At 44.1% G+C, this 25828-nt stretch overlaps 1 protein-coding gene across 3 annotated transcripts in view; it reads right to left on the bottom strand.

Annotated features, from left to right (window-relative positions):
• Nucleotides 1-814: 814 nt before the first annotated feature.
• GPAT4 (glycerol-3-phosphate acyltransferase 4) overlaps nt 815-25828 on the bottom strand; it is a 35287-nt gene continuing 10273 nt past the window's right edge. For 2 of the 3 annotated variants that reach the window (XM_033104223.1, XM_033104225.1), the window contains exons 2-13: nt 21135-22091; nt 13553-13622; nt 13083-13383; nt 12243-12317; nt 11195-11284; nt 10918-11011; nt 10190-10305; nt 9288-9343; nt 8678-8763; nt 5159-5287; nt 4991-5070; nt 815-3029 (exon numbers count right to left, since the gene is read on the bottom strand). In XM_033104223.1, coding sequence (XP_032960114.1) covers nt 2921-3029; nt 4991-5070; nt 5159-5287; nt 8678-8763; nt 9288-9343; nt 10190-10305; nt 10918-11011; nt 11195-11284; nt 12243-12317; nt 13083-13383; nt 13553-13622; nt 21135-21299 — 1371 coding nt within the window. In that variant the 5' untranslated portion in view covers nt 21300-22091 and the 3' untranslated portion in view covers nt 815-2920. The remainder of the gene's footprint in view (nt 3030-4990; nt 5071-5158; nt 5288-8677; nt 8764-9287; nt 9344-10189; nt 10306-10917; nt 11012-11194; nt 11285-12242; nt 12318-13082; nt 13384-13552; nt 13623-21134; nt 22092-25828) is intronic. The other variant, XM_033104226.1, reaches the window with a different exon arrangement.

Below are 25828 nucleotides of genomic sequence, written 5' to 3' on the forward strand. Positions count from 1 at the left end.
AAGGATGTCATCTGAAACTGCTCCATCAAGCTCCGCTTGCTGAGCCCTGGCATGGCTGACAGTTTCCTATCAGGCTTCCTCTGGCAGGGGAATTTTACTAGCCTTTTTAGAAAGTTCCTTATCAAACTGGCTGGGGAAAAAAAAATCTCATGTTTGAGTGAAAAGTCTTTCCAGGATCCGCAATCAAACCCACCCAGGCCCACAATCCCATCACCTAAAACACAGGGGACTGTCTTTCACACGTGGGACTCCCACGACCTAGTGGAGTGTCACTGACCCCGTTGTTTCAGAGGAAGCAAATGCCTTTAAACTGACTTCTCTTTATTTCTAAACCCAGAGGACTTTAGAGCTTAAAGCCAAAGTCTGAACTATGTATGGGTTTAAATATTAAAGAAACTAAGGAGGTGGACAGGGCCTTAGAGATCATCTAGCTCAAGTCCTTGGTTATGGATCACGGAAGAGAGACAGAGAAATAAAGTCAGAACAGCAAAGGAGTAGCAGGTTTGCAAGTGGGATTAGTGCTCATCCCACTAATTAATGCCACTTGGTTTTACTCCAGGAGCGTCCTCATCACTGCTGGGGTCACAGGAGTGAGTGTATTTTGTCCCTTACATGCTTCTCACTGCTATTCCTAAGTGCCATGTGGTGCTACCACACAAGAACAACTCGGTTATCCCAAACCAAGTATTTTGGCTTATGGATAAATTAGAGGCCTGCAGGATTCCCAATGAAAAGAATGGAGCAGTCTGATGAGTCTGCATGCTTATAGAAAGCACTACACTAAAACTTCAACCGAGACGTTTTTTTTTTGGGGGGGGGGGGGGAATGTAATTCACATCCCCTCTTCTTACTTAGTAGGAGGAAAATAATCATTGCTTAGACTCCACAAGTATTTCTTTACATAGCAGTGACTCTAAACCAGGTTCCTGCAATACTGTTATGTCATTGACAGGTTTGTTGAAAAGAATGTAACATTAAAATATTACAAAATACCTATGAAAATCATGAAATAAATGTACTAATCAGCAGAAGGCTTTTAAAGGAAACGTTTAAAAAGGAAACTTGGTTTTCAAGACCAATTTTTAAAGATCATTCCAGATAGCTTTTAAACACTGTAAATATCACTTATAAAGACTGAAAACCACTGTTTACTCTTGATTATTTTGCAAAACAGTTCATAAGAGGCTTGTCTTACAGTCATGATAGTGTTTGTTAGTTGAGAGGAAAAAGAATTTTCCACTGGTTAGCAAAAGGGCAGGTGAGAGGAAAGGGGCCGCTATTTGGGGAGGCAAAGCAACAGACAGGCAGTTAGGGCGAGAATCACAGCACCGTTTGCTGAGACCAAGTGCTCCCAGCCCAGGAACCGACGGAGCAGGCTTCACTGCCACCACATCCCCAAATCGCAGGCTGGAGGGTGGCCTCAGAAGCGACACTTACCATGGCTGCTGGCACAGCTGTGGTGACTGTGCCATGATGCAGTAGGGCAGGCAGGGGGTGAGGCTGAATGAGTACATGATAGAGGTGAGGCCTCTTCTGAGGGCTTTGAACCTGGTGGAGCCTAGCAGCGGTGGGGGTGGCTGGCTTTGGACCTGCCTTCTGTGACTGCGGGCAGGTGCAGGAGGCCAGGAAGCCTGGTTCCCTCTGGCCATACGGAAGCCCACGGTGCACCAAATGCCCACTGCCCATCCTGCCACCCTCACGGATGCAGAACCTCCGCTCCTACCTCGCCCCTGCAGCTTCTCGTGGCTCCACACAGTCCTTACAGACTGCCCTCCCCGCCTCGACCTCAACAAACGGTGCCCCAATCACACACCTCTAATCCCGCGGCACCCATCTGTGCAGAAATCCACATCTCAGTCTGTGGTGGGGATTCTAAATGAACCATTCGATATGAGTAGTTTACCTTCTCCTAAACAATACTCCTCATTCAGAAGTCAGGCTGGACTGCCTCCAACCCCGGGGTTATGTTCTGTGACTCTGATAAGAAACAGGTTGCTTAGGGCTACATCTAAGGGAGAAAGAGTGAAGGGAAAAACCCCTCAATTCATTCACCATCAAAGACAATTTTATTTACTCACAAAACAACTGCCAAGCCCTGGGCAGGAGCTCAGAGCTGGTCCTGCCACATCTCAGGGACCTGTACTTGTAACACTGCGCTTTACTGTCCTTCACTCACTGTAGCGCTTTAATCCCCACAACAACCCTGTGAGGTAGGTATCACCACCCTTCCCCCTCCCACTCCAGGTTACAGATGGGGAACTGAGGCACGCGTTAACGAAGAGCAAGTCACATGGGGGTTCAGGATCAGCACTGGACTTTCAATGTGGAAATGACTCCTGGCTCCCACCACACTAGCCAGTGGTCCATCCTGCCTCTTCCCACGCCCTTTGGTGACTGCACGAGTATTTAAAACTTCATTTTGCTGAAAGCACCTGCAGACAAGTTTTATTTTTATCAAGTGTGCAGAGCTCCAAGGCTGGGGGCAGCCTGGGGGGCCACGTTTACGCTGGCAAGCCACGGGCCTCTGGGTGCCTCCCCTTCCCTCAGCCACGGCCCTGGCCTGAGGGCGTCCGTAACAGACCAATGTCCTACTGTCCTAGTGTTCCCAAGCACGGAGCGGGCTGATTCTCCCCACCCACGCAGCCCCGCGTGCACAGGTGGAGAGCTGACTTTAATGGCATTCCTCCAATGGGCTTATCGTAAAAGAAACAAGAAGGCCTCTCGTCCTGAGCAGAACACCCAGCAGCATTCACTTCAGAAGGCAAGGCCAGGGGTCCAGGCGGCTCTGAAGAAGCTGGAGTCCTGGGATCCAGAGCAGCCCGAAGACCCGGAGTCTGGAAAGAATGCAGCAGTGGGGGCTCCGGCTGGCCCCGCGCCAGGACTTCAGGCATAGTGGATCCAGCCAGCGCAAGGCGCGGGCTCAGGATCGGCTCCTGTCCTCGTGGTTCCCAACAATCATCTTGCTGTACAGCTTCTGCTGCTCCTCTTTGAACGTATCCTTCACCTTTTCCCTCTTCAGACCACCATCCCTGATGAGATAAAGGCTGCAGGTAAGATTTCCTGCCCCCCTGTAGCACAGCCAATACACCGTGCTGCGCAAACACAAAGAAAAACCTGCCGGAAATCAAAGTCCTCCATGGCTCTCTCACCCGGATGAGCTCAGACACTGGCTCTCGATTCTTGGAATCCAGGCTTTCTACCTCAAAACTCTCATTCTTGCCCTGGGTCAAAATTCACTGCTTCTATTTAAGGTACTCTGTAATTGCTTAAACCTACCAAGGAGTTAAAAGTTCTTTCTACTTGCACATTCATCCCCACCTTACACAAGATAAAGGAGGTACTCCGGCATTATGGATGGTGAACCAAGTTTTAAGAAATATTGAGACTTACAAGGAACCTATAAAGCAGATCTGTGAAATATAACCTGTAAAATTCAGACCCAAGGAGTCTCCAAATTCATGCAAACAATGGACACAAGGGGAAACACGCTCTTCCTGCCTCCGTCCACGCTCAGGGATGGCGCCGCAGGGGAATCCCAGCACCTCCCTCCATGTGCACCAAGCAAATCCTCTCAACTTGAGATTTCCTTTCTCAAAGTCTGACTCCCAGCCACCTGTCACCCCAACTCCTTGCCTACACCCTAGAATTATCCTCACCTTGAATGACTAATGAAAATCCAAGCCCACTTTCAGTCTTTCTGCTACACGCTGTTGTGTTTTTGAGGCAGTACGGGGGGAAAGGTCTCTGCTGCAGCCCCGTGACCAGCAGCCCTTCCACGGGGAGCCCAGACACCTGCTACACCCTTCCAAATCCACAGCAAAGGCATCCTTTCCAAAACACCACCCTTGTCTTTCTGAGGCCTCAGGGAGAGAGAATGTGGGGCAGTGGGTCGACATTCGAGCTCCACAAGCCGAGCTCGGTCAGACCTGAGGCAAAATCTGGCCCCAGTGTTTGTTCTGTGACTTTGAGAAATAGTAACTTAACCTGAGTTTCAGTTTCTCAAATGAAAAATGGGAGTAACGATTCCCATACTCCCTGGAGTTACTGTGAGGATGTAAGGGGATCATACAGCGAGTCAGCAGCAGGGTCTGGCACACGGTGAGTACTCAGAAATGTCAGCATTTTTAAAAAGGCTATCATCTGAGGGCCATGCTATTACCTAAGAACCACAGGTTCGCTTAAAATTTGAATTTCCACACTTTTCCCATAATGCCCACTTTAGCCAAATGCCCTCCAGAGCTGACCCTTACGCTTAAACCTAGGGATCCTAAGAGGCTGGAATGTTTTCCCCAAACCAGCAGTCATTCCTACCACTCCTGTATTGCTAGAGTATAACTATCTCATACTCTAGCATAGAGGGCCGCAAAGCATGGCCACGGGCCAATCCAGCCCGACACCTGTTGTTGTGAATAAAGCTGTACTGGAACACAGACACACTCACTGGCTGATGTATCATCTCTGTTGCTTTCACACTATAATGGCAGCTGCAACAGGGGCCACATGGCCACAAAGCCTAAAATATTTACTGACTCTACAGAAAAAGTTTGCCAACTCCTACTCTAGTAGGTAACAAACAAAAAGCAAAAAATGAAACCTTTGCCGTTCTAAGGATGGTCTGGTTTTGCCAAGTACATGCGATCCAAGAGCCCAGTACTCCTATGAGGTTTCCAGGTCAGTATCAAGGTGACCCTCCCGAAAGAGACAAGTCCTCTTTGGGTGCCCTGGTCGACTGGGGCAAACCCGAGTGGGACACACAAGCAAGTGCTTCAGGCCAAGCATCCCGGGCTCTATGTTCCCCGAGATCAAGGTCACAGAGGGTAGTTGAGTTAAAACTAGGAGAAGGGAGTCAAACTGCTCATACTCCAGGGCTGGTGAGCTTCATTCTCCACGCCAGGGAGAGAAGTCTTTCTAAATGGAGTCAGTGATTCAAAATCCTTCTGAAATTCACGTTCTCCTAGACTCGGCTGATAAAAATCTGGCTCTGACTCACCATAGCAGGTCCACAAGTCCTCCCTGCCTGGCAATGGCGGATTTCACCCTATTTGCAAACTGGACAGCATCTTCATCTGCCTGTAAGAAAGAGTGAATGAGACCACTCAACCCAGGCTCACGGTCACCCAGAGCTAAGGGAAGACCTCCGCCCACTGCGGACACCTACCTCTCTGGTCATGGGAGGCAGGTACCAAACACTGCAGACAATGGCCCAGCTGGTCATCATTCTCAGCAGGTACGTCACCATCCCATATTTGCTGCTGTTCCAGAAGGCATCCCCGAATTGAGGGTCATACTGAAACACAATGTAAAGCTGGAGTTCTCATGATGAATACAATCAGTAGTTCTGACATGACGGCAGCCCGTGGGGCAGTATCGTATGAGAAAGCTGCTCCCAGGCATCCCATGAACACTTCTTCAGTCATGCTACGCCTAGGTCGTGCTGACCTCTAGAAACATCACCCTCCCTTGACTGACTCAAGATTTTTCTGTAGAGCATTAGGGAGGACTCCGCTAACAGCGGGCCACAAACAAATGTCTCTCCTCATTGATTAGTGTCACATCTTACTCACTCATTGGTGCATAGAATCTATTAATTAAGTTTTCAAGCATATCCAAAAACAGAGACTAGGATAACAGACTCCCATGCACCCATCCCCTAGATACAATAATTACCAACATTTCACCATACTGGCTTCGTCTATCCCCTCCCCTCTTACAAGCCCAGTCCCCAATATAATGTCATTCACTCATAAACACTTTACATGTACCTCCCCCAAATAAAGGTATTTTCCTACATAACAACCAACTTTTAAACATGAGCTCTAGTTCCCCAGAACAAAGAGAAAATAATAGAAAAGTTTACGATATGCTTCTGGAATTACACTTCTAACAAAGCGAATTATCTGTTTAAGCAGACCTTGCTTTGATTAAATCATGTGTTAGGGACACACACTGACAGTTCACAAGGCCTCCACCACACACCATGTTTCCCCGAAAATAAGACCTAGCCGGACCATCAGCTCTAATGTGTCTTTTGGAGCAAAAATTAATACAAAACCCAGTCTTTACTATAAGACCGGGTCTTACATAATATAATATACAAGACCGGGTCTCATATTAATTTTTGCTCCAAAAGACACATTAGAGCTGATGGTCCGGCTAGGTCTTATTTTTGGGGAAACACGGTGGGTACCGCACTTCCTGCCAAGAAGCAGGCTTTCCAGATACTTTCATTTGCCAATGACTCTAATGGAGGCAAAGGCTGCACTTCAATGGCGTTTTGTGGGAAATGTGGCCAAAGCTGTGACCCTCATTCTCACCAAACAGAATAATTGAAGTGGCAGGTAAGCAGGGTGGGAGAGGTGCTGGAGAAAGTTATATATGCAACAAAGGAACCGAGTCCTTGAGAATGCCTGAACGAAGCACCATGGGACTGTTACCAAATGTTTGAAGGGCTATCACAGACAAGACCTTAGACTAGTTTTATGCAATTAGTCTAAGGAACCAGAAAAGCAAAGACTTGGAACCAGAAAGTTGAAAAAAATAAAAGGAGACAGCATTTCAAGAGTTGTCCCACAGGACCAAGCCGCCACCAGCGTGGAAAACGCCCTTTGACTGGAAGAACTGGAGAAGGAACACTCACGGGCGTGGGGGTAGGTCTGAACTACATGATTTTTGAGGCCTTTCAAAACCTAAACTTCCTGATTCTCAGAATAGAAATTGGATAATTGTGCCCAGTTATGGACCTGACTACTGAAATGAAGACACTTAGATTTAATTTAAAAAACTAAGAAATTTAACTACAGAAGGCTTAACGAGTTCACATCATAACATCAAAAGGAAATAAGGGAGACGAATGAGTTTTGAACAGAAGCTAATGCGTATGATTTGAAGAAAGTGGTGTTCTATTTTATAAAGCACTACATGGATAAAAAAATGTGATATGTGTGAGACAGAGTGTGAGAGTTTGTTTAGGGCTCATTCTCTACTCCATGCTGGGCAGACACTGTAGAGAGAAAAACAAGGCAAAAGCTCAAAATAGCAATCAATTCCCAAAATCAGATAATGATTTAACTTTGATGGAAATGTAGTAAGAGTCTTGAATTTGCTAAGGTTATCCAAGTTTGGTTACCAAAAACTTCACAAAAACTCTACTAAGTATCTGTGTGGCAGAAGTTCTTAATCTTATATGGGCTTTAATCTGTGAATGGAATGAAATTATATGGAGAATTTGTATGCCTCCTTCTTTGGAGTCATCGTTAACTGTCCCAAAGGTCCATGTTCCAAAACTGGTTAAAAACCAGTGCCCCAGAACAAGGCTTACATAGTGTGGCTCCCAACCAGCAGCGTCAGCGGTGCCCAGGAATGGGTTAGAAATGCAAGTTTAGAAATGTTGGGCGTGGGGCCCAGCCCTCTACATTTTCACAATCCCTCCATGGGACACTGATACAGCTAAGATCCAAGAACCAATGTTCTGGAGTGAGCAATAAGGGCTTCTATCCAGTAGTTTGTTTTTAATAAACACAGATGGCGAAGCACTGGACTCAATATATTAAAATGCAGGTTGGCATGCATGCGATGCAAACAACACTCCCCATCCTACGCCCACAGCAGACACTGCTAATGGACTGTTCTCTTTCTTGCTGTTCCCAAACACAGCATCCCCAAGAAATCGCTCGAGCAGCCCTGACCCATGGATCAGTTACCCCACAGCCACTATTCACCCGCAGTCCCTGCTCTGATGCTTTGCCTACCTGGTAAAGGGGAGTGGCTGGTAAGCGTTTGCTCAACCAGGAGGAGGATCTCTTGCCCCACCTGCACCAGCTGTGCTGGCAAGGTGAAAAAAAGAAGTATTTCTACGGAATGCTCTGCAGTTAACAAACAGACTGCCAAAGTATGGAGACTAAATTCTAAGCACAACTCAAATTTTACTGTTTTACCCTGATATTTCAACCTAAGTACTTTAAGCATACTCCTAACAGCCTGTGTTTTTCCGATGTAATAATGCTGCTTTAGCACGCTTTTAGAAATAGTACGTATCTGTTTAGAAAATCAGATAGAGATGAAGGGGGAGATGGAGGAAGGAAAAGAAAGGGAAACTGACTATTAACTGAATCCCATCTCTCTAGGTGAATTTGAACAGTTAGAGCTACAAGTTCCTGAAAGGTGGGAGATAGCCTAGACAAGCTCCTAAGATCCATTTCATTCTCATAGGCTGTTCTTGGTATTACGTAAGATGAGACCACCACCCGAAGCAGTGGAGTTGTTTCCTCCTTCAGTGTCAAGTACACATCTGTACTCTTCCGGCCTCACCTCTCCACCAAAGCACAAATCCAGCTGGGCAGTCATACCCTCCCGACCCCTCCCTGCAGTACGCCACCTCTTCAGGTTTATGAAAAAAGTGGAGGAAATACATAAAGTTATGAAGGGCTTGCCATTTCCTGAATCTGGTGGGGAAGGTGAGGTGTGGGCTGGAATTTGGCTGTTCCTGGTTCAAATACAACTCAGTCCCTTCTACTTGGTTATGAACAATGTCACACTCTCCTCCTCTAGCACTCAACCCACGCTCGCCCGGCCCAAGGCAGCTCTACTGGAGGATCCACCAATGGATGGGACGTCAGCACCTTCCTCCACTTCACAGCAGCAGCGAGAACAACCACACGCACCCTCAGAGGTCTTGTACCTTGATGGCAACAGGGTAAACCGTGGCTCCAATCTCAAAACTTCCCTTTTTGAACATCATCACCGATGTATTATTGATGCAGGTTCCTAAAATGCAGGAGAGAGTAAAATGCTATTTCTTTTGGTCCTTTACCCCAGAGATTAGGAGTTTAAGGACCAAATATAATAATGACAATTCTATTGACTCTTCGAACAGGGTAAACCTGTCATCTCCCTAGCTTATGGATGGTCACTTAAAGGAGATGAACAGAACATTGTGCTGCTTCCGATTCTTATTACAGGACCGCTTTCCCTGATGCACACACACCCGCCTACAGGAAGACTTGGCAGGTCCCAGTAAGAGCTCTCCGAGACGCAGAGAGACCCTGTCAACACTATTCCACAAGGGCTCCCTGCACTGGGGAAGTCCACACCATGGCACTCGCAGTCCAGATCCTGAGTCCCTGCGAGTTTTTAGATCCACAACCAGTCTAAAGAGACCTAACATTACTCAGTGAGAGCAAACGACCCCACCAAAAGCTGAGGGACTTGGTTCCGAGGCAACAGCGGCGTCCTTGGCCTGCACGGCCACCCCCTAGAGAAGCCCTCTGTGGTGCTCAGCGCCTTCTTACCCTCTGGGAAGATGAGGATAGGTAGCTTGCTTTTATCCTGCACGTGCTCAGTCAGTCTTTAGAAGAGAAAAGTAAAAGGAAGGGTCAGACAGCCTTACGTCCATTATCACCAAGACGCATTTATAAATAACCTACATACATGTGATACCAGATGTTGTGTAAAAGCAAGGGAACAAATATGACCCTACCTTTTAGAAGCCCTTAATCTAAATCTCACAAAGACAAAACTTACGAGAACAGGGAAAATCAGATAACTACTATTTAATTCATACAACTGTTCAATTAAGTATGAAAGTCTGTGCACAGAGGACATTGCTCAGACTTGGGACACATCTGCCAGAGAGGGTGGCAGAAAGCACCCTCAATAAACGCTTGCTACTGACCTTCCTAACAGCCATGCTAGGCTGGGCCTACAGTCCACCTGGCTTAACACTGTCCCTGAGAGATGCAGCAGAGACTTTAGCGGCGGGTTCATTTGTCCCTATGGAAGACGGTCTCAGTTGAATCTCAATTCCTCTCAATTTACTGCAAAGCTCTTGCCATTACTTGTTACCACATTTACCTAACCCTTTTCTCAAGCTTGAAAATGGGGCAGCACTTTGTTCCATTGTCTTCAGTTTGTTTTTATTTTTGATAATGAATTCATTTTGAAATTTCAAATAGCATTGAAAGTGAGTATGTTGTTTGTTACAATGGGTACAAGAAGAAAGGTTTAGAAACACTACCAGTTTAGTAAATAATACTAGGGTTTCTATACTTTTTGTATTCCATGTTTCAGAAAAAAACTTTTTATTAAGAAAGCAGCGTAGAAGTCACTATCATTCCGCTACGGAGGGGCACTACCTCTAAATCGCATCCTTTCTCTGTAACTGGTCATACAGAATAGCATTCCATTGATTTACCTTTTAGCCACGAGGTGGCGATCTTTCACTTCAGACCGCTCAAACCAGACGTGAGGGCAGGCCTTCACCATGGCTCTCTGAATCACACCCATGAGTCCCCCGTGCACTTGACCCACCTAATCTCAGACAAAGGAGTAACTGGTAGTGAAGCCATCCTCACACAAATCCCCCACTCTGTGGAGGGAGCCCAAGATCCCACAAGATAAGCACCCCAACCTCTCACCCTCTAACATTTTATTAATGACCATAGGTTTCTCACTATTGAAGAAACCACTATTAAGACCCCCTGAAACTTAAATTTTTCCTTTTAATTAGTGATACCAGAGACGTGTAATTGAAAACAGCTGAAAATTCTAAAAGGGAATAATGAAGCTGAGCAATACCGTGTGTAAAAATGTCCTCCCTGGGCAGATTCCCCAATGCCCTTGAACCCAGCCCTTTCAAATCCTCCCTCCCCATCTTTACCCCTTTCCATGACACCTAAACATCCAAGTCTAATCCCCCACTACACTCTCAGTTACTCTATCAGAATATCTCCTATCAAAGTCACAAGGAGTTCCCCAAAGCAACAGAAACAAAAGTGACAATCTAGCTTGGGGCTCACGCATAAAAACATGTTTCCCTGTTTATACCCTTAAGGGCGAGTTTGGTGAAGGGTCCAAAAGCCACCACCCTGCCCTGACCAGTAAGAAATCTTGTCCCAAGAAAGCAGCAGAAAGACGTCTTACCATTGCATAATAGCCATCACTAGCCAAAATGATGACATCAATAGGAGAGGTATGATTGGCCACACAGATGCCACCGTTTCTAGGCCGATTTGTCCTGTGTTTAGAATGTATGCAAAACAACAAAAATTAGTGTGAAACAATTCATTTGGAACTCATCGTCACCTCACCAGCTTTATCAAGTCTAACTGAAAATTCAGAAGAGCCCCCGCTGGCTGGTTGTAGCTGGGTCGTGTTTTGCCAGCACCATTTCCCTTTGTATCAGACCAAGTGACCTTACCTGTCGTGGTAGGTAATGATGGCTGTCAGAGCACGCACGCAGATCCGGTAGCACATTAAGTGGACATGTTTACTCAGGAACTCCTTAAACCTGCAACAACAGGACAAAGATTTTTGTTTTTATTTTACATGTAGGAATACAGGAAAAGTTGCTGACTCTAACAATTTAACTATCACTGTCCTTTAAGACTGCAAAGTAGTTTTATAAATTTTAGTGTATACAGTAAAACCCTGGAATGTATTAGCATCTTTATGTCTACATATGAGAAAACAAAGCAATGAGGAGAACTGCTTAAATTTACCTAAGTTAATGGGTTTAGAATTCATAGCCTTAGAATTTCCAGCACAGGTGAGTCTCCTAGATTCCTTTCCTTTCCAGTCAACACCTAGAGGCAGGGCAAAGGCCAGAGAGTCAAACCTCCTTGCCAGCCTGGGCAGAAGAGAGGTTTGCCAGCTACAGAATTTCCCAAAAGGAGCAAATTTCTCCTTAAAAGAACACAACAGGGGGCGGCCGGTTAGCTCAGTTGGCTAGAGCACGGTGCTCTTACCAACAAGATTGCCGGTTCGATCCCTACATGGGCCACTGTGAGCTGCGCCCTCCACAACTAGATTGAAACAACTACTTGACTTGGAGCTGATGGGTCCTGGGAAAACATACTTAAATAAAAAAGTTAAAAAAGAAAAAAGAACAAAACAAACAAAAGCCCTACATCCATTTCTTACCCTGTTACAATTTATCAACCCAGTAGAATGCTCAAAATTAAACACGCTGTGAAATCTGCTCGCCTTAGACTGTGGTTTCTCCTTTTGTCTTTAAAATGGGGAGTGTGAGGGTTGGAGGGCAAAAAAAAAAGTCATAGATCAAGATCAATAAAGAAAGAAAAGACTGTAATGTTGATGTCACTGTCATCACAGGTCATTTTCTCCACTTGAGATTCTGTGGTTTGGCTATCCCCAGAGATGCAGCCTGACCTTTAAAAGCAGAACTAAGTCCCAGAACATTCCCAGAACTAAGTCCCTTTAGACATGCACACTCTCACCGTACTCACCTCCCGTTTGGCAAGTATCCCACCACGGTTGTGCTCACCACCAGAAGGCTAATCCCTGTGAAAGCGAGCGCTATCCTGTAATAAGAAGACAAACTGAAACACACAAATCCTTGCACCATGTATAGAACTGAATGTGTGAAAAATGAAAGGGGGCATCATGAAAACCACCCCCAAGATCTAAGCACCTAGGACCCAGATTAGAGTTCCATCTAGAAATGCAAGCAGGCCTGTCAGAACCAGAGATCGTTTTGATTCCAAACTGAGGGTGACTATGGATTTGGCTCTCAGCTGACACTATCTCCTCAGGCATCAGGCAGCCAGGATGATAGAAAATCCTAACACTGGCTGTTCTGCCCTCAGGCACCTGCTGTCCTGCTGTCTTACCCTTCCCTTTAGCTATAAACCCTGGCTGAAGCACAGCTTCTCTGTGAAGCAAAAGGAAGGAGATAGAGCCTGAAGGTACGGCAACACATCCTCTCAGGAAGCACCTGGTACAGAAAACTGAGAGATCAATACTGCCTCTGTACTAGAGAAGGAAGCAGTAGGAAAAAGTGCCCAGGGAGAGGTGGCCAGAAAGCAGATCATGTTTCCTGTCCCTGTGATAAGTCCAGCTAGACAAGTAATTTGTCTTCAGAAACCCAACTATTTCTGTCTGATATGCAGAGAATCCAAGGATAATCACCAGTGTACCCTTCCAAGGGTCACACCAACTAGCCAGTAAAAGAATATTATCCTTGTTTCTAAAATGGGAAACAAAGCAGGGAGACATAGGTAGGAAGATCGTGCATCAGGCTTAGGCAGCGGTAGTTCAAGTCCTTTGTCCCTCAGCCCTGCTCTCACCTGAGTGGCAGGAGGAAGCAATACCGAATCAGCACACCTAAGCCCCACAAGACAGTGAGCCGAAGGCTGATATACTGGAAGTTGTAATTGGTTCTGCTCAGCAGGTTCCAGGACTCCAACTCTTCTGCTGAGAATCTCTTTGTCACCTCATCATCCATAATAGTCTCCATTCCTTTCCGGCAAAAGTAGAAAATGTCAGAGAGCTCAAACTCTGGAGTATTGTCCAGAGCCTTACTGCTACCACTTCGGCGAATTTCTTTGATCTCTTCTTCTAGTGAAGTGGGATCTTTTGCAATGATTCCTACAAAAGAGGACACCTTGTCAAGCAGCATGCTGGGAGAAAGCCTGTTAAAAATACCCAGGGGACATAGCCTACCATTTTTATAGTGAAGAGTCTGTGTGAAATTAAAAGCATTCAGGAATATATTTCAAAGGGACCTTTTAGGATGAGGATCGAGACCCAGTCTTACCGTTGGTATAAGGCTTGTAGAGTTGGTGGTTCTTCTCCTTGGCTCCTCTTTCCATTCTCAAGGTCGCCCACTGCAGGAGGAAAATGGCCACAAACAAGAATGAGATCCTTTGAATTCAGTGAACACCTCCATCTCTATTCTGTGAAAGCCTTAAGCCCAGTCACTTGATATCAGACTGTACTCCAAAAAGCACCCATTCTAAAAGTAAAAGGGCTCTCTTCCCAGAATAGTCGCCCTCCTTGACAACTAGGTCCAAAAGTTAAGTCATCTACAGTAAAGAGCTGGAAATCAAGGAGCTTGGGTAAGTTCCTCAGGCCTAGCGTCTCACTGCCTCATCTCTTTGTCTCCGGTTCCTTAAGGAACTCCCTAGCTGACCTCACACGTTCCTTCACTACTGATAAACAGTAGCTATTCAAACAAAATCAAGCATCCTTTAAGCTACTGCCTGCCACTCAATGCTGTCCCCCTCCCAAATTATTCTAAGAAAGCAACAATTTTAGGTTTCAAGTAGATAAAAATTTAAATTACATATATATATATATATATATATATATATGCACACACACACACATATATATATAAATGTCTGGACTGTGCATTCACCCCTTTAATAACTTTTAACAGGGGGACCGAGAACCTGATATAGAAAGGCCGGAAAGTGCCTCAGTGCTTAAAAAAAAAAAGTGTTAGAAAAAGGAACACTATTTGGAGATTAAAAAAGTGTAGGTTCAAATTCCAAGTTTGACACACTTACGCTACGTCCCTTACGTAACGCATTCCAACACTCTGAACGCTGGTTTTTGTATCTACAAGATAGTATGACAGTATGTCAACCTTCTACATCATGAGGTCACTTGGAATCAAATGAGATTATATATGTGTGACAGAACTTTGGCAACTGCAAAACACCCTAACTGCCCTCTATTACCGAAATAACAATGAACCCTGGAAGAGACCTAGAAAAAGAGAGGCTTGTCCTGGAGCCTCCCTTCCTCGTGAAAATCCTTTTAACTAAAGAAAGAGAGCCAGAGGCTGAGTCTCTCGCACTGTCAGATAATGAGTGAAAACATGAGCTCACTTATGCCCTACTGGGATATGTTATAACCAAACAGAAAGTTATGTCCTCGGTGAGTCAAAGAAATACAACAGATATCTTAAAAGGTCTTTTCAAACTTCTGTTTCCACAGTTACGCAAGGCAGGGGGGAAAAACCCTATTATACCATGACACTGCAAACCCACACAGCCCAAAGCATTTGGTGTGGATTTTGCTGGCAGAGCCTGAAGTATTAGCAAGACTGCTCTGCATGGTCACAGAGCCAAAAGCAGGACACGCGTTTAATCAGTGATCTGACCTCATCTGGAAATTTCTTCAAATGCCACTGTCTAGAAAAAAACAGGTAATTTACAGCATCACCCACTCAAATGAAGGTCTAAGGCAAGAAAACTCATATAACCCACTTCAGATACTCAGCCACTGATGTCTTTGGGCTCTAGGCATGCATGATCTTTTCTAGAAGAAAATGTAAATATAACTCCTAAAATGGAGGAAGGTGAATTCCACCAGGGAATTCCATTTAGGGAAGAGGGGAATAAGGATTAAGAGAGTTTACAACAACCCTGGTATACAGACAGGTCACTCGACAAGAGTTTAGGGATTTCCATTTTGGCCAAGACTTGGTACTGCAAGTCCAGTCAGAACCAGAACTGGTTGTGTACTGACAATTCTGATACCAAGATTAGGATGCAGCAGGCAGGTAATACATGGCATCAGGTCTCCTGAGCACGAGAATTGATGTCTGTGAGGACTGCTTCCCTCCACAAAAGTCAAGATGGCTGTGGGCTTTCTTCCTTGGAAAGGTACTGGTTAAATGTGATTCTACGTCTCCAAGCTCTGTAACAAAGCTGTCATAAACATCCCCTTGCCTTCATGGTTTGTACTTCCAGCTTTACTTTTTCAAACTTCAGGTGCATCACCAAATGCTCTGTGAGAGTCAGAGGAAAACGGGCAGGGTTGGAGGAAACTGGCTGTTAGCTGGGAACGGCCTGTTAAGGAATGGCTGGGTTACTTCACCCTGGCACACCTCAGCAACATCCAATAACTACACAACTGGCTTCTGTGAGCTGACACTCTAAGAAGTACAGTGCTCAGACCCAGAATAAAACTGAGAGCCCTAGGTTCAGAGTTCATTTCCCTATAAATCTCTTCTCCCTTCCCCTATCGGATGCCATTTACTGCTGTCAGTATCAGATTACTAAATTATCCTCTTTTCAGCTTCTCCCAGGCAGAGAAGAGACCATTTAAGGGCATTAACAATGCTGCACTCTTAGGGAACCTTAAACCCAACGCAGACCTGGGCAGGTGAAATGCAGGCCCAGCCCTTAGAAATGCAGATGGTTCAATGGTAAATTTTTGCTAGTTATTCATTCTACTGGACACTACAATTTAGGAACTAATCGCAAGGGTAAAGTCTAACAGTCTTAGCAACATTAATCTCAGCAGAAACCTTCCCTTCCATTTCAGTCAGCCTCCACTGCATTTTCCCATGAACTAGGTATACCCGAGAAATAGACCCTAAAAAAATCCAGCTCCCGGCCTCTGTCATCTTCTATTTCCCATTAAAAGGTTACATATTTTAACAATTCTCTTCTCTCCCTGCTTCAGCTATAATTGCTAAGTAGCTACTGTCAAATCTAGAAATCCTGACTTCACACAAGTGCCAATCTCACATTTCCAGTCACCTGCCTGTCATCTCCACACCAAGTCCAACTCGCTGTCACCAACCACATGTGGAGAATTTAAGGCAGCACACCTCCTCCCAATCTGTGTGCTCCCCTCCCTCCGGGCCCCTCTGTGGCGCTGGGATCACTATCCCTGTCACCCAAGCCTTCAGGCTTCCCATCTGCCACCAAATCCTATCAACACTCCCCTGAAATGGCACTTTCTCAGCTGCCTCGTGTCACGCCATTACCTTGGTTCACTCGCTTCTTCACTTGCCTACACTAATGCTACAGCTATTTAATTGCTCTTTCCTTCCTGCCGTCCATCCGAACACATGCTGCCAGTCTGACCATGTCAATTACTTGCTCAAAAACCTTCAGTCACTTCTCAACGCCTAAGGAAATAGTTGGCTTTATGATCTCCCTCATTCCTTCCACGCACCCAACATTTTGCTTTACAGAACCTCAAACCGTCTCTAAACAAGACTATACTTTCTCAGCGGCACTTCCAGAATACTTTTTCAAGATATAGTTCAAATGCCAACTCTTGTATGAAATACTACCTATCCAATTCCTGCAGTCAGAATTAATCTTTGCCTGTGTCATATTCTGCATCATATTCTGGAGCAGTTATGTGTGCATATACATTATTTGTCCTCTGACTAGACTATAAATACCTTGAGGGGCAGCAGGCAGAACCTACCCATATTTGCATTCAAGCAGTCTGACACAGTGCTTGCACTTAGTAGGCAGTCAACAGGGCTGTGTTTAATTAATCAACTTCCAGTATTTTTCTCCCTCAAGGTATACCAAGGTTCTTTTATACAGAAAAATGAACCAATCATGGGAAACTAGTTGTTCGGCCAGGGCTTACTTAGGTCTGCCAAAACCACAGGTACAGAGACTGATATCCAGTTTTAATCATCTTTATATATAAAGATTATCTAGTAAAATGCAAAAATGGCCTATAAAGTCCCAAAAGAAAACAGATACAAAATGTTATGTATATGCTATTAACACAACCATAAAATATGGATGTGTTGTCAAAGATTGAACATAATATAACATAAAAAAATGTTTAAGGTGTTGTAAGCTGTAGGACATGAATGAACGTTTATCTATTGCTACATAACAAATCACCCCACAACTCAGTGGTTTAAACCACCACCATCTTTATTTTGCTCAGGAATCGGCAAATTGCACAGCGTTTGGCATCCGCTGGGTGGCTCCAAGGCTGGGGGCTGGACTCCGCCCGAGGCTTGCTCACTCCTACGGGGGCGGTGACGCTGGTTGTCAGAGCCTCCCTGGGGCCGGGAGTTGAACACCTCCACGAGGCCTAGGCTTCCTCACATGGCGCTGGGGTCCCCGGAGTCAAGGCAGAAGGTGCAGCGCCAGTTTTAACCTCACCTCACAGGTCACACAGCAGCATGCATGCTACATTCTACACATTCTACTTGTTAAAAACAAGTCATACAGCAGGTCCCCATTCAAGAGGACGTGAATCAGACTCTATCTTTTGATGGCAGACATTAGCATCACTTTTAGGGAGCTTTTAAAAATGCCCATCCTGACCAATTAAATCAGAATCTCTGGGGAGATTCTAGTGCTCCCAAGTACATACTTTTAAAATGCTTTCTCAGGTGATTCATTGTGTAGTTGGAGGGGGGAGGAGAGACCCATGGAATTGAGATATGGAATTGAGATATCTCTGGCTTTCTTCCAGCTCAAAAATTATATGCACCAGCCCAATTGGGGGGGGGGCGGGGATGAAGAGGCTAAAAAGGCAAAATAAAGATTTCTCCTCTATTAAAAAACACCCACAAATGTTAAGTGTATTTTAGATGTATACATCCCAAGATCTAAAACCAGTTTGACCAAATCCAACTTGTATCTACTACTACTGCTGACAAAAATAGCATTCAGTTCTTACTGTGTGTTGAGATCAACTTAGAGCAGTAACCCTTCTTAGAGGGTGAGACCAGACACACTTACAGAGCCACCCGATGCCCTGCTCATCTGTGGCAGCTCTTCCTCGCCCACCCCTTACTCTAGCTTATCGCCAGGTTGTCATTATCCATGATGCTCAACAGGACAGGGGCCAACGGGCCCCTCGAATGCCTGGTACACACCTCTAGGAAATAAGAGGTGCAAGTCTAGTTCTTGAAATTCTAAATCTTGAGGTCAAAATTGGATACATATGTATATACATACACATAATATACACATTACTTCCATTACCACTTCTAAATCACTGTGCCCTAAACCAGTGATTTTCAAGATGTGGTCAGTAAGGAGTCTGACGGCTTAAGATTACCTGTCTTATAGATTGGCCCCCAAATATATGTACATATTTAATTAATTTTCCATTGTTATTTACAATCTACCTTAAAAGTCCTAAGAATGTACATTTAAAAATATCCCAATAAGAAGGATTTAATTGGCTATGAACTTTAAAATATTAATTTTGGGGGATATTTTCAAAAGAGTAGGGAATATACATGGATTCTAGGCCTTCTGTCCCACCCAAAGTGATCAAGTTAAAATTTTAGCTACTACAGAAAAACCCCAGGCTTATAACTCCTATTTCTATGTTTTAAAAATAAAGATCTCCATGGGTCTATGAATAATCACTTGCTTATAAACTTGAATAAAAGCTAGACATCGCTCACTATTGTCTCCTAAAAGTTTATCAGTTGTTCTACTAATTCTATACTGGTATATGTTTTTCAGTGGCAAAAAGGCAGGTAGTAAGTTGTATGGTCCAAAGGAACACTGGGCTCTACTGAAGATTTGGACTTAAATTTAAGAAAATTACATTTCCTAATGAATTAAATATTATACATTAGTAAAGCAACTAGTCCAAACACTGATTAGATTACCACTTCTCAAACTTGAATGCGCAGACGAATCACCTGGATCTTGCTGAAATGCAAATTCTAACTCAGTAGGTCGGGAGCGGGCCTGAGCCCTCCTTTCTAAGCAGCTCTTAGGTGATACTCACGCTCTGGTCTCCAGACCCCGCTCTGAGCAAGGAACTCACACAAGCGCATGGACACCGCAGCAGCACCAGCAAGACAGCCAGAAGGGGGGCCCAGTTCATTAACGGGTAAGAAAATTGTGGTACAGACACACACTAAAATATTGGTCAGCCAGTTTTTAAAAAGTACCAGAACATGTTACAATGTGGATGAATCTCAAAAATGTTATACTAAATGAAAGAAGCCAGTCAGGCACAAAAGAGCACTTTCTATATCATTCCATTTATACGAAATATCCAAAATAGGTATATCCAGAGAAAGAACACAGGCTCCTGGTTGCCAAGAGCTGGGGGAGGCAAAAATGGGGGGCAACTGCTCAATGCGTATGGGGTTTCCTTCTGGAGTGATGAAAATGTTGTGGAACTGGATCGAGTTAGTGGTTGTACAACATCGTGAATACAGTTAATGCCATTGAATTGTTCACTTTAAAGTGGTTAATTTTATGTCAATTTCACCTCAATTTTTTAAAATGTGAAAAAAAAATCACATTCTTATAGGAATATTAAATACCAAAAGACAGCACTCAAGATCCTGTAATATATATATAAAAAATTTCCCAGTGTAGGGGCAGACAGTTGGCTCAGTTGGTTGGAGCATAGTGCTCGTAACACCAAGGTGGCTGGTTCGATTCCCACATGGGCCAGTGCGCTGCGCCCTCCACAACTAGAGTGAAAAACGATGGCTTGACTTGGAGCTGAGCTGCTGGTGGGCAGCCGGTTTGCTCAGTGGTTAGAGCGCAGAGCTCATAACACCCAGGTCACTAGTTCAATTCCCACATGGGCCAGTGAGCTGCGCCCTCCACAACTAGACTGAAAACAACGACTTGACTTGGAGCTGATGGGTCCTGGAAAAACACACTGTTCCCCAATACTCCCCAATAAAAATTAAAAAAAAAAAAATCCCATTGTAATATAATATTTCATATAGCTCACCATCTGAGTCTCTACTGTAATATAACATTTCATATAGCTCACCATCTTTCTGAGTCTCTCGTTCTTCACTGATAAAATGTAGCTATCCTGTCCACTTCAGAATGATAAGGAACCCAAAGGAAATGAATGAAATTATTCTGAAAACCACTAGATACTATATGAACAAATAATACTGTATTATTTTTGCTACTATGAGTGCATTTCTCAGTTGCGGAAAAGAATACCTAAAGATTTGGTGATAACTAAAAACAGGTATTGTTAATAAATTACCAAATCTTTGGATATTAAAAGTCTTGGGGCACAGATCAACTTCCAGGAAATACCACTTCTCATCCATTTCCTTTACAGTATGACCAGTTCTGTTCAGCAGTACAATTAGTTACGTTCTGGCATATGTTAGGAAATTTATCATCCTTCTCCTCTATCTTTAAGGAAATAAAAAATTCATCAAATGCCCTTTTTTGGTTAATTCTCTTTGTCTGAAATGCAAGAACCTATTTAAGAAAATTGTCTGAAAGAGAAAAAAGACTCCTGTACGTTACAGTAAAGGAGTATTTCAGCAGCACCTTTGTGTTTCAGTATCTTACTTAAGAAGAGATAAGATCTGGCAGTGATTTAACTCTGAGCCCCTCTTTTGGAAATAAACAGGCAGGGTATGATGTCATGCAATAGGTTCCTTTGCTAAGAAGAATCAAACATAAAGGACTGTAGCTCAAAAAAAGATGGCTGAAGGCTTTCACAAGAGCACATTTAGTTATTCTTTTTCTTTTTCCTCAAAACGCCACTTCCCATTCTCCCAACTTTCTCCACAGCCAATACTGAGGTAACACCCAGAGAACAACAACTCTTTTCCCTCCTCTGTGAAGCCACCACCAGTAAACAGCACAACTCACCGCAAAGATTTTTAACAAAGTTTTCATGTAGAGCTTTCGTATACCAAAGGAGACTCCAAAAATAGCGGGGACTATGATGAAGACCAGGAGGAGGGTGAAGAGGACCGTCAGGGAGATGCCCAGAAGGTTGACAATCAGGCTGTCAAAGGGCAGCAACAGGAACATGGTGGAGGATCCAGGCGAGGCCAACGCCCCCTCCCCAAGAATGAAACACGGCCTTCAGATCAGCCTCTCAGACAGCACCAGCCTGGGACAAGAGGCCAGTTCCCAGCGGAAAACAAACTCCATTCCAAAGTTCAATCATTGGACAGCCTGCACGGAAAGCCTGAGAGCAGGATGGTGGTAAGAAGGGCCACAGCAGGCCGCCTGCAAACGCCAGGATCAGTCTTCAGCACCAGGACAGGAGTCCAGGCTGCTGCTGTGACAGCAAGCAGGGAGGGAGGGATCTCTGTCCGCTCCCCTCACGCTGCTTCCACAAGTTTTACTTTTTCTCCTGCCCAAGAACATTTAGCACATAAATCTGTCCTGAAGAGCTGTCATTGCCAGAAGTACCAAGAAGAGTTCACCTTGGTGCCAGAAAAATCCTGATAACTCTTGTGGAGGGGGGTGGCTGCTGGCACTTCACACAGAACAGTACTGAATGTGAATATGCAGAAATTAAATAATTGTTTTATTTAACATTCCTTCATAAGGTGAATATTGTGTTCATTGTAGAGAGTTCATATCTGGCCCCATTTTTCCTCTAGAGAGGCTCCTGGCGCGTGCTGCTTCCAGGACCCTCCTACCTGGAGAACTACAGTCTTTGCCAGTGGGACATAGATGCTGGCACAGAATGTCTCATGCTGCCTGTGGTGAGTGTAATTCCAGACGCTTCTGGCATCGGATATTCTTCTCCCGAAGGACCTTCTCAGCAGTGACCTGGGTTCTTGGCAAGAAGTTGCTCATACGCTGCCAAAGCTGGGGGTGGAAACAGAAACAATGTCAGTCATACAAATCAAGAGGACAAATATCAATATGCTTTGGAGGTGGGGGGCCGTTTTAGGGTAAGCCTGGAGTCAGTGCCAGCTTCTCAAGTCATCAAGGCCAAAGGAACTGGGCAGAGCAACAGGTGGCAGGCCCAGACGTGGGAAGAAAACACACAGATGTTTCATATAGTTTTCCACTCCAATGATATGATTTGTGGCCACTCGAATTTTATGAATAGAAAATACATAAATATAAGACATATTTTAAAAGATAAAGAGGATATACTGTGAAAAGTAGATTTCCCTCCGACTTGACCCCCGGCTCCCCCGAGTTTTTGTCCACAGTACAACCACATTACCACTTTGTCTTCTTCCTGCTATTCGATGCTTATACAAGTAAATCATAATTGATATTTTCTATCCACCCCCCTCAACCTGGCACCAATGAACAACGGCATACTATGAACACTGTTCTTCACCTTGCGTTTTTGTTGTTGTTTTTTCAGCTTAATATACGAAAGAGTGTTCAATCAGCACACACATACTCCCTCGCTTTTTCCAGGTGCATCGTTTTCAATGGTAAGAATGCACCATGATTTAGTTAACTCGTTTCCTGGGGGTGGACACCCATGTGTCCACTTTTTCATGTTTATAAAGAATGTAATGAACAAGCATGTGCTTACATGATTTAGCAAACAAAATGAACAAGCAAATATATTTTCAGGATAAATTCCCAGAAAGGGAATATATAGTCTTAATTTCACAAGGCATAATCACATTTTCTACATAGAGACTAAATTCCTCCAGCCTATCTCCCCACACTGGCCACTCTTTTTATTTTTTAAAGACTTTTTCTTTAGAGAAGTTTTGGGTTCACAGAAAAATTAAGAGGGAGGTACAGAGATTTCCTATGTACCCCTTACCTCCCACATATGTAACAGCCTTCCTCCCCATTACCAACACCCCCTACCAGAGGGGTGCATTTGTGACAACTGATGAACCTATATTAGCACATAATCACCCGACGTCCATACTTTACATTAAGATTCACTCTTGGTGTCGTACATTCTATGGATTTGGATGAATGTATAATGACACATACTCATCACTATAGCATCATACAGAATATTTTCTCTGTGCTCTGATTATCCAGCCTTCCCTGCCCCTAACCCCTGACCATCAATGACCTTTTTACTGTCTCCATAGTTTTGTCTTTTCCAGAATGTCATAGTTGGGATCACACAGTATGTAGTTGGGATCATACAATATGTAGCTTTTTTAGATTGGCTTCTTCCATTTAAGATAGACACTAATTTTTTTAATTCCACTATTTCAAATAACTCACAAAAGTATTCCAATTTTGTGTCACTCATTCCTAACTACAAGTTACCAGTGCAAGTCCTGAACTTGGGAGCGTCCTATCAAGTAAGTCCCTTTGGGAAACATTTTGGCGTCACACTAATCACCTTCTGGCTCTGTTCCAATACCTTTAGAAGTTCAAGAAATTAAACAAATGAACAGGTTATTGACTTTACCTTAAAGTTTGTCCGTCCCATGCTTTATAGAACTCAAAGGCCTTTCACACGTGGTCTCACAACCTGTCAACACGTATTATTTCCATTTTACCAATTAGGAAACCAAGCAAGGTAGACACAGATCCAATTCTTCTGTCTCCTAAACCATGGCTGCTCCCATGACATTCCCACACATCCAGTGATTAAAAGACAAGATAGCTCAGTGGACTGAGTCACAAATACTGGTTCCTGTACCTGATCCTCCACACCTTCCACTTTCACATAATCATTAGCATTGCTAATTTATTAATACAGGACAGACAGTGAGCAAATATGTAAGCATTTTACATATACTATCCTCACTTAATTCTCACAACCCGATGGTGGAGTCGTTGCTATTTACAGGTGAAGAAACTGAGGCTTAGAGGATGAAGTACATTATCCAGGATCACAGAGCTAGTAAGTAAATGGCAGTGTGGGAATTTGACAAGTGCATCTAGTATCTCAGAGCCCACGCTCTTTAACCGCTATGTACTCCTATCTCCCCGACTACCCTGAAATACACTAACACTTCCTTCACCCCAGCCCTGCTCTACAGAACTTCTTGTGATCAGAGGAAAACCACAGGGCAAATCTAGACTCACGTATCAGAACTGGTGTTCTTCTCAGAATCCAAGGTACAAACCTGCTTTAATTTTCATAAACTGGCCAAAGAGATTGTACATGCCAGATTTCTAACTACATCCCAATAGAGGTTCAGGAAATTAGATGTATTTCTGAGAGTTAATCAACGTAACTTGCTGTCTGAGTCACCGTATTCCTTTAACCTAATTCCAGCCTATTTTAGAGCCATACCTCCGTTCCACTCTTCCATCCCTGTCACCTTTGGCCACCATTCCATGGGAAAGAGTCAGCAAGATCCCTCTGTCCCACTGGACAGATGCCGTCACACTAGCCAAGGTTACCTTGAATTCCATGGATCCAGGGTGACTGACAGTAGGGTCACTTTGACTTCCCACGCCAGAGTTTCTTTGGATCACAATCAACTGAGAATTCCCAAGGTTATTCTGGGGTCATGTCCCCAAAATATTAAAGTAAACACATTTAGCAATAGACTAATTTCTTCTCCTAGTTCAAAACATCATCACCCATGGGCCAAATCTGGCTATGGCCTGTTTTTATAAGGCTTATGACCTAGGAATGGTTTTTACATCTTTCAAGAGCTGTGAAAAACAAAGAATAATATGTGACAGAGACCTCAGCCTGCAAAGCCTGACGTATATACTATCTGATCCTTTACAAAAGGAAGAGTTTGCCAACTCATGACCCAGCAGCTCTTCCTCCCCTCAGAGGTAGTGAACTTCCCCTTGTTGTCCTGCCCCACGCTTGAGTTTTTTTTTTTTACGAGTGCCAGACTCCAGAACGGAGAACAGGAAACTAGCCAAACAAGTTATCTGGCCAACACTAAACAATGACCTTCAGATAAATTCTTAGAAGTAGAGAAAAGCAAGTGCTGTTATCAAATAGGGTTGCAAACCTCTTGCTGGATGAACAGAGCAGTCATTAAAGCCAGAATAAAACTGGGTCTTAAGTTACTCTTAACCCAGACTTTGATCTCTGGAAATATTGGAAAATTGCTCACATCAGAACTCCATCACACCACAATTTCTAGGTACCTGCTCTTTGGAGAGGATTTGCCTCAAATAAACCTAACTATGATTCCTTAAGCACGAGGCAGGGAAAGCCATTGAGTCAAAGGAATATTTCATTCATTCTCTTAACTTCCATAGCTTTCAGCCACACTCACTAACAGTGATTTAGACCAAAGTTCCCACAATAGCCCAAATGGTCCAGAGAAAAATATAAGAACCAATTAGTCTGACCCTTTTAGGAGGGAAGATGGCTTCATCCTAGGAATGTGAAAGAGCCCACTGCTAAGCTAACTAAACTCTTCAACCCTCTGAAAGGCAAACCTGGGCTTTTAGGATGTCTCAAATAACCCAATTTCCAGTGCACCTAAGTTCTCAGACTGACTAGTTCATTCATCAACAAATATTCACTGGGCACATACTGTATGCCACACATTATGTTAGGTATTAGATATTTAGTGAACAAATATGCCTAGAGACAAGCATTAAGCAAATAAGCATACACAATTGTAATTTCACACTTTGATGATTAACAAGGAAAAGAAGAGAGTCCGGAAAGAAGAAGT

Source organism: Rhinolophus ferrumequinum, chromosome 4 (genome assembly GCF_004115265.2).
Source record: "Rhinolophus ferrumequinum isolate MPI-CBG mRhiFer1 chromosome 4, mRhiFer1_v1.p, whole genome shotgun sequence".
Classification (NCBI taxonomy): domain Eukaryota; kingdom Metazoa; phylum Chordata; class Mammalia; order Chiroptera; family Rhinolophidae; genus Rhinolophus; species Rhinolophus ferrumequinum.